Source organism: Solanum tuberosum, unplaced genomic scaffold (genome assembly GCF_000226075.1).
Source record: "Solanum tuberosum cultivar DM 1-3 516 R44 unplaced genomic scaffold, SolTub_3.0 scf00746, whole genome shotgun sequence".
Classification (NCBI taxonomy): Eukaryota; Viridiplantae; Streptophyta; class Magnoliopsida; order Solanales; family Solanaceae; genus Solanum; species Solanum tuberosum.
The window spans coordinates 23,328-32,632 of NW_006239653.1; the positions used below are offsets into that span (position 1 = coordinate 23,328).

General features: G+C 38.7%; 1 protein-coding gene and 1 pseudogene across 1 annotated transcript in view; both read left to right on the plus strand.

Moving 5' to 3' along the window:
- Positions 1 to 3,865, plus strand: part of LOC102578768 (glutamate receptor 2.9-like) — a 7,497-nt pseudogene extending 3,632 nt beyond the window's left edge.
- A 1,567-nt stretch (positions 3,866 to 5,432) lies between these two features.
- The window catches only part of LOC102581969 (peroxidase 19), a 6,096-nt gene continuing 2,223 nt past the window's right edge, over positions 5,433 to 9,305 (plus strand). Inside the window, exons 1-3 of the mRNA XM_006367139.2 lie at positions 5,433 to 5,841; positions 6,224 to 6,424; positions 7,161 to 7,419. Of these exons, the coding sequence (XP_006367201.1) occupies positions 5,569 to 5,841; positions 6,224 to 6,424; positions 7,161 to 7,419 (733 nt within the window). The 5' untranslated portion in view covers positions 5,433 to 5,568. The remainder of the gene's footprint in view (positions 5,842 to 6,223; positions 6,425 to 7,160; positions 7,420 to 9,305) is intronic.

A 9,305-nucleotide genomic window follows, 5' to 3' on the forward strand; every position in this document is an offset into this window, starting at 1 on the left:
AAAAATAAAAAGAATGTGTCTAATAAATTTAAACAAAAATAAATTAAAAAGAAGAAATGGAATAAAAGGAAAAAATAATGAAAAAGAAGAAGAAGGTCTAAGCCCAAAAGTTCCATTTTCCAAAGCTAATATTAAAAAAGGGAAAAAATGTTGCCATTGGGACTTGAACCCATGACATAGGGGCACTACATGAACCACTTATCCATTGAGCCAAGTCTGTCCTTTGTTCTCAGGGGGTTCATTTTAATATATATACACATAAAATCAGAATTTAACGTTATATATACAGTGTAATTTTTTGACGAGGGGGTTCGGGTGAACCCCCTGGGCTCTACCTAGGTCCGCCCCTGTATATGGGGATTAGATGGTAAGGCAAGGTTTTGTACTTCATACCATATGTTGTATAAAAAGAATACAAATTTTTATACCAGGATTGTTTTTGCTTATACTTTGATTTTTAATGTGTTCATGTTTATCACAGAGATTTAGTTATAGTTATCTTAAACTCATTTCATAATTGTTATTACAATTGTGGTGCAGCTGAAGAGCTTGTTGAACAAAACCATGTAAAGATGATAGTGATTGGCATGCAGACTTGGGAAGAAACAGCTTTAATTGCTGATATTGGGAAAAGGCATCAAGTTCCAATTATCTCTTTTGTTACAGCTTCCTACACACCAGAATTGGTGCAACTTAAATGGCCTTTCCTGGTGCAAATGACTACAAGTAGCTTGGACCAAATAAGTTGTACATCATCTATAGTTAGCTCCTACCAGTGGAGGAAAGTCATAGTAATTTATGAAGATGACATGTATAGTGATTCTAGTATGCTTGCAGTTCTAACTGAAACACTTAAAGGTCATGGTGTAGAAGTAGAGCATCAACTAATTCTTCCACAATTCTCTTCTCTATCCAATCCAAGGGAGGTTGTTCGACGAGAGGTTGTCAAGTTACTACAGAAACAATCAAGGGTGTTTATTGTTCTTCGCTCATCAGTATCCACAGCCAATCATCTGTTTAAAGAAGCCAAGGAAATTGGACTTATGGGAAGAGATTCAGCTTGGATACTTGCAGATTCTCTTGCTGATCTCTTGGATTCTGTTGACACTGCCTTTATTTCATCTATCCAAGGGGCTTTAGGAATCAAAAATCACTATCCAGAAGCCACTAAGTCTTTCCGACATTTTAAAGGTCAATTTCAAAAGATTTTCCGGTCTGAATATCCTATGGAAGATCACTCAGAGCCTGGAATTCATGCTCTAAAAGCATATGACAGTATCACAGCTTTTGCTAAGGCTGTGAACAGTTTGGGTACAAAAAGTTCCAATGACTCAGTGTTGACGAAAAACAGAATTCTTTCCAGCAATTTCACAGGTTTGAGTGGCAATATTAGTTTTGTCAATGGAGTACTGTCACACCCTCCAACGTTTAGGATTGTAAATGTTGATGGAAACAGGTACAATGGGCTTGGCTTTTGGTCATCAATGTTTGGATTCTCGAAAGCTCTTGTAGCTGAAAATGGGGAGATAATCGGGGTTAATGGCTCCCATATTATGAAGTTTAGTATGGTAAAATGGCCGGGAGAATTGAAACGTGTTCCGAAAGGGTGGGCAATGCCTACTGACTCAAAACCATTGATTATTGGAGTTCCAGGGAGAACATCTTTTGAGAATTTTGTAAAGGTTGAAACAGTGGCAGAGACAAATGAAATGAAGTATACTGGTTTCTGTATTGATCTTTTCAAAGAAGTACTTAAAATTTTGGAGAAAAATTATACACTACCTTATGAATTTGAACCATATAATGGTTCATACCCTGATCTGGTTCAGCAAGTGATTAATGGGGTAAGCATTTTGTTTCCGATATCCTAAATACTGTATCTAGTTTTTCATCTTGTCGCCTACTTTTCTATGGCACAGTACCCTGTGTTATACCAGGCGAAAAACCATTTAGTACTTGAGGCTTTGCTTTGGACTCATGTAATTTTTTCATGTTTTGTTATTTTTCCTTCTGTCAGACATATGATGCTATCGTTGGAGATATAACGATATTAGCTGAAAGGGCAAAATATCTAGAGTTCACACAGCCATTTGCAGAGTCAGGGTTGACCATGCTGGTTCCAGTGAAGTTTGATAGATCGAATAAGGCATGGATGTTCTTGAAGCCTTTCACTGGAAACATGTGGATAGCGACAGGTGCTGTCTTAGTTTACACAATGTTTGTAGTTTGGTTCATGGAGCATCAGTCCAATCCTGAATTTAGAGGCCGATGGAAAGATCAACTTGGAACTGCAATATGGTTTACATTCTCTTCACTATTTTTTGCTCACAGTAAGTTTTGCTATCCTACATATTAGTTGAAATTGAACAATTTGTGATTTTTAATGCTAAATGAAGTGTCCATGAAATATTCATTTTTTTCGATAAGGTAAGCTTATTAGCTTTGTTTAGACAGTAGAACTTGCAAGGAGATAACATTTTTTTACTTTGGCTGATAATCAGGGGAAAACATCAAAAGCAACTACACGAAGACTGTAGTAGTGGTTTGGCTTTTCCTAGTCTTCGTGTTGACCTCGAGTTATACAGCTTCTCTGATATCAATGCTAACTGTTCCAAGCCTGGAACCAAGTGTGAATGATATAGGGTGGATAAAGAGAACAAATGCAACCGTTGGATGTGATGGTGATTCCTTTGTTAAGGATTATTTGAAGCAAGTCCTGGAGCTTCAAAATATCAAGAACATTAGCAATCAGGACGATTATCCAAAGGAACTTGAAAGTGGAAACATCAAAGCCGCCTTTCTTGAAATCCCATATCAGAAGGTTTTCCTTAGAGAGCATTGCAACCAGTATGTTGTAGCTGGTCCTAATTACAGATTTGGAGGATTAGCCTTTGTAAGTACAAATAACTACACCATTTGCTCTTTTTAAAACCATGATCAGTCCCATAGTTCTGTTTATAGTCTGTATCTCTGATTTGCATAACTTTATTGATGTTACCAGGCATTCCAGAAAGGCTCTCCGCTAGCTCATGATGTATCTGAAGCCATACTGACTCTAACACAAGATGGTACGCTTAACCGCTTGGAAGAACACTGGTTTGCTTTGTCGAAGAATTGTGACAACGTTGATCCTACTGGTGAAACCGAAAGCCTCACCCTTGAGAGCTTCTGGGGCTTATACCTAGTCTCTGGTGTAACATCTACTCTCTGTTTGCTATTTTATTGTGTATCATTTATTCCGAAAATCCCGGCAACTGACTGGAGCATTTCGTGACAATATAGTTCATCCATTAACTGATCAAAGTTTCTGGTCTTTAAGGAGAGTAACGTCTGCCCGGGGAGCAGGTCTTGGGGTAGACCAGAGGGCTGATTCGGGTAAGTTGCACTTAGTGAGTCCTTCAGACGCTGCCCAAATTTTTGATGGCTCTTCCCAACATCCTCAACTTGCTATAGAATTGGGGAATTCAAGGTCAGATTGAAGTGGGATTATTCAGAGTAACAAAATGTCAAAACATACTTGACTATGTAGGTTTTCAGTTTTCTGCACTAAGTTATTGTAAGTAACCATTGATTCCTCTGAAATGTGAATCAATCTAAATGTAAAGGTTTCGATAGAATTAGAATAGGATTCCAACTCATGGACAAATGGATAGGCAAAGTGGAATGATCATGACAACATGAAAGTTCGAATGTTATGTACTCTCACAAAGTGGTCACTCACTTGGAAACAAAAAATTTATACTTGAAAGGGACTTTTTAGTTTTTAAAAATTCTCCTTTTTCAGGGCCACAATTAAAGCTTGGCATAAGAAATGTGAAGCCTGAAAGTGCATGGTCCACAGCTTTTACTGAGCTCATTTCTGGTAGAAAGCCAATGATGTCAACAAAGGGATGATTGAATTTTAAATACAAAGAGTAAAAAGTGCATCTTCTGTGACCTGCTGACTTGTGTGAAAGTGAGGTCTCTTATTGCACTTGCACATGCTATGCATTTAAGTGATCTGAGCTTCAGAAAGGTTCTTTCGAGAAATCTTCTTTAGCTGTTGGAATTCCTTTTGAGGTGAATATTTTCTCATAAAATGGGGTATTACTGGATATCTCTACTCATCAAGACAAATTGTAAGAAATCAACTAACGTCTTTTGTTTTTGAATCGTTGTTCCTGATGACTTTCACCTACTTCATTGACGTATTGGTCATACTCTTAAGTGCGTCATTGTGTTGTGAATATTCCTTTGAAGCACAATTTGCATATCTACATGGAATTAGGCCCATTTCAAACCAAACGTGTTATGCTGTAAAAATACTTTTGTTTTTTAAAACCAAAATAGGTTCTCTCATAACAAACAATTTCACTAAAGCAAACACAAAATTAACAGATTCAAGATTCATTATCTTTTGCCTTTTTAGGTAGTGAAAAGAAAGGAATAATCATGAGCTTAATTATTTCTTTGCTAGAAATACAAGTTGTTTTTGCTTAAGTTGTTGTTTTGTCTAGCTTCCTCTTCTTTTGGTGTTGGTTATATTATTACTAATTATAAAAATGAAATGGTGAAAGCATAATGAAACAGAAAAAATGAGAAAAAGTTACTAGTGAACATGGACATATATTAGAATTTGATCATGTTTGACTAAAGACATCATACCACATACCTTTTACTTTACGCCTTTCTTTGTTGTACCATAGAAAGCAAATCAGTTAAATTTTGTGTTTTATGACATAAAGCTTAGTCACTGTTCCACTCACCTTTAACCTTTTACTTACCCTTTTTTACTACACTAAATTTAACATAAGATTCTTTAAGTGTACAACTTAACAGATGGTTCCATCCCTTTTGTCCCCTCCCCCCTCCATCCCCCATCCCAAGATTAAAAAAAAGAGCAAATAGCACTATATTATTAAGAAGTTAAATTAGTCAAGATACTTAAAGAGGTGTAGATATACTATAATCAACGAGGTTGAGGGCTAGCTCACTTGATGAACTGACAATTGAGGTGAAGAGTTTAAATCACATCGATAGCATAGCATTTCCTTTCCCTTTCTTCCTTCCCCGGTGTAAAATAAATATTTACCTATTTGAATAAATGCTAGGGTAATCATTGGGAACTCAAAGGTGTGGCGTAGTGATCAATGAAATCATTAAGAATCTTGAAGTCTCAGATTCAAAACTCAATGAAGACAAAAAAAAATGCGCTCATTTGTCCTAAGCTTGATGTACAGAGTTATCTAGTACTTGTTGTTGGTATGAGGTGACAGATGTCCCGTGGAATTAATTGAGTTGTGCGCCGACAAACCGTAATAAAAAAAATCATTGGTTAGTGGTCACAACTACCGTAACGATATAGGGGGGGAAATAGAAAATGACTGAGAAGTATGTATTCACCTGATGTCTCCTATCAGTATTTATTTATGTATTCCAATATTTATTGATTGGGCATCTCCTCACGGGTCCATGATTCCTCTTTGGAACATGGCTACTTATTGTCTGTCTATAGCACTCACCTTTCGATTTTTCCTATATACTTCTCCACAATTTCCTATTTTGTCTTAGCCACTAAACCAAACAACCATGTCTTCTCCCACATTTTCTTCCCCTGCCACCATTTTTATGTTCTTCTGTTTCTTCTTTATCAATTTACCCTTCTCCAATTCTCTGCTCAAGTCCCCATTGATCAACGCAACCGCCCGGCGGGCGCCTCGACAACTCTCCGTTAATTATTATGCCAAATCATGCCCTCAAGTTGAATCTCTCGTTGGCTCTGTAACCTCCAACATGTTCAAAGAAGCCCCTGCCTCTGGCCCTGCTACCATTCGCCTTTTTTTCCATGATTGCTTTGTTGAAGTAAGTCACACTTTACCAGTAGTAGCTTTTTTTCACCATAATTTGAATTTTATACGTGTTAGCTAGGTTCAAAAATGCTATTATAAGTGAACTGATCCCTTCCATTTGTCCTCCTCAGTCTTGATTAATAAAATTACTCAAGACAGATTCAGAATTTGAATTTTATAGGTTCACATATCAGTACATATTTTATAAAATTTCTTAATATATATATATAGAGAGAATCTAAGCTAAGTTACTGAGCTCTACTGAATTCGTAAATAATATTGTGCATCCGTCTATGAGTACCGTTACAAGGTGTGCCAAGTTGGCCCGGACACAGTTGCTATAAGAAAAAACATTATACTATATGGTTTTTTTTAACTTCATTGTTTGAATGCAGGGGTGTGATGGGTCAATATTGATATCAAGTAAAGCAGGAAGCAAAGAATTAGCAGAGAAAGATGCAGAAGATAACAAGGATATAGCTAAAGAGGCATTTGAGGGCATAAATAAAGCCAAAGCTATTGTAGAAAGCAAGTGTCCTGGTGTTGTTTCTTGTGCAGACATTCTTGCCATTGCTACCAGAAATTTTGTCCACTTAGTAAGTCTACTAACTCAAATACCACACAAATTAAGTCTACTGTAATTTAAATGGCACTATAAACTATAGTTTTTATTCTTTTCTTTTCCTATATATTTTTGCTTCAATAAAACCTTTCCTTTTTGTACTAAACTTCGCACGTAAGACGCAACAAAATAAGTCTAAATAAAAAGAAAAAAGTGAGTCATTTGGTCTTCTTTCTTTTTCATCGAAATCGTCTCCTTCTCATATTATCCAAATTTTATGAGAAGAATCAAACGGTTCTCGACGAATGTTTAATATATTGGACGCAATAGTCCAAAATCGTAATTCGTACAGTATTAATATATATATTTTGACATATAAAAAGTTCAAATTTATAGCTGTCCAATTGGCATGATATGATAAACAAGACAAAGGTCATACTTTTTATCTTTTGTCAATTAGTACATTAGTCATCTATATATATGTAGGCAAGAAAGTACCAAATTGCAGTAAAGATTGCTCAATTGGAGTGGCAGTTAAAAAACATACCTGATCAAATAGATTTAGAATGACATGTGAGCTACATATTTTAATCTACTAATAATTCCGAGGACTCCAAATGAATTCTTGGGATAATAACAAACTTTTGACTTGTCTTTATTCAATGGCCATAGCATTTTGAATCACGGTTCGTCAAAATTCAGTAATTTTGGTTCAGACTTTGTATTTGTTTTAAAATTTTATCATAAAGATTTGTTGATTTGATGAATAGGTTGGAGGACCCTATTATGAAGTGAAGAAAGGAAGATGGGATGGAAAGTTATCAAAGGCATCAAGGGTGCACCAAAATCTTCCACAATCAAATTCAACAGTGGACCAACTTTTAAAACTATTTTCCTCTAAAGGACTTACCTCAGAGGACCTTGTGGTCCTCTCAGGTGCACACACAATAGGTTTTGCACATTGCAAGCAATTTGTGAACAGAATTTATAACTACAAAGGGACCAAGAAACCTGACCCTTATATGGATCCTAGTGTCACGGACTTAGAGTCTTACTAATGCTCCGTGCGGCACTTGACAACTTACTCACGAATCTTTCACGATCTTGTAAGCTCAAGTAAGCCTTTACGACTAAGATCGCTAAGAGAATGAAAAAGGAAGACTTAGAGAATTTTGGAAGAAGGCTTTTTATATTAAGCTTTGGAGAATGCTTTACAAGTTTGCTTACAACTTGGTTGGATGGATGGTTGGATGGATGGATGCCTTGCAAATGAATGGCACCACCTATTTATCCTAAATCCTAAGGACTAAAGTGCAAATAAAAATTACTTACAAGTCCCTAAGATATTTACACAAAAGCCCCTCTTCTAGAATTCTCTACACACTCTAGAGAATTCTAAGGCTTTCTTTGGAAACTATCTAAATTATTCTAGAGAATTCTAAGGAATTCTCTAGCCTTCTTGAATAATCTAGAGGGTTCTACAGTCTTCCGGAAACCTCTCCACAACTCTAGTCCCTTCCGCCCCTATCCGGACGCAAAATTTCACTGTGATGTGGCGGGACGTGACACTCTCCCCCACCTATTGATGCGACGACCACGTCGCATTACTGCTACATCGTCATCCGAGCCTTGTGCGTGCGTGACCAATAGTTCATTGACTCGATTAAGGCCCTTGCGCAACGCCTTCAACATCTTCCATATCGCTTCTAGCTCGGTCTTTTGGTCTACCTCCTTCCTAGGAGGCAAGCGCCTCGGCGGCTTCTTGGGCATCACGGCATTGTTCCTTTCTGGAACCTTTTTCGTGTGTGGTGGCAGGGACCCTTTTGCACCATTGTCTTCTTTCGAACTTGCAATGGTGGCTTTAAACGCTGGCTCCTTCTTCTTAGGTCTTCTCTCGAGCTGCATGGCCGTTAACCGGACTTGTCCTTCCGTCTTCGGTACCTTGACCATGGGCACCATACATGATCTTCCTTGCTCCATGACTAGAAGTTGTTGGAGATAAGGGTCGATCACTGCGTGGCACTGCTGGAAGAACTCCTGCCCAAGAATTATGTCAAAAAGATCTAAAGGAGCGACAGTGAAGTTTGTCTTACCTTGCCACTCGCCTAGCGTGATGTTTACTCCATGCGCAACTCCACATACAGGAGTCGGGGGTGCATTGACCGTTCTGAGTTGGGCGTTACTTGGCTTGTAACTTAGCCCCAACCTTGTTGCTGCCGTCTTGGTCATGAGATTGACCTCTGCACCCGTGTCGACCAAAGCACAAGTGGGCTTTCCATTGATCTTAAGGTCGACATATTGCGCGCCGTATACTCTTGGCTTCTCTGGCTGCTTGGTGATTGCTCCGCATAGCCCTACCAAGCCCAACTGCGTCGTCCCTTCGCCTTGTTCTTGCTCCTGGGAGTCTTTCTCCTTCCGCTCTCGCAGGATGGCACCAAGGCTCTTCAGTTCAGGGCACTTTGCATAACCATGCGGCCCGCCGCATATATAGCAACCACCTTTGTTGGCAACCTCTGTTTTTTTCTCCGCGTTGCCATGACGTCCAGACTTCTTGCCATCGGACTTATAGGTGTCATGCTTTTTGGGATGTGGCCGCTGCTCCTCGCCTTCGCCACGATCTCCCCCACCATGGTCATGACTACATCTCATCTCCTCTCCTCTGGCTCTGTCAGGCTTCTCATTCCTGAAGTCTGTCAAAGTTTCAGCCTGCGTGATGGCTTCATCTATAGTCCTGACCTGCCGACGTTCCAACTCCGTCCTAGCCCAATTTTGCAGCTCATCCATGAAGTGGAACAACATATCATCATCCGTGAGGTTAGGAATTTGAAGCGTGAGGGTAGTGAACTCCTGCACATATGCGCGGATGCTGCCCGTTTGCTTCAGCTCCCTAAACTTGCGCTTCGCCTCATAGATGA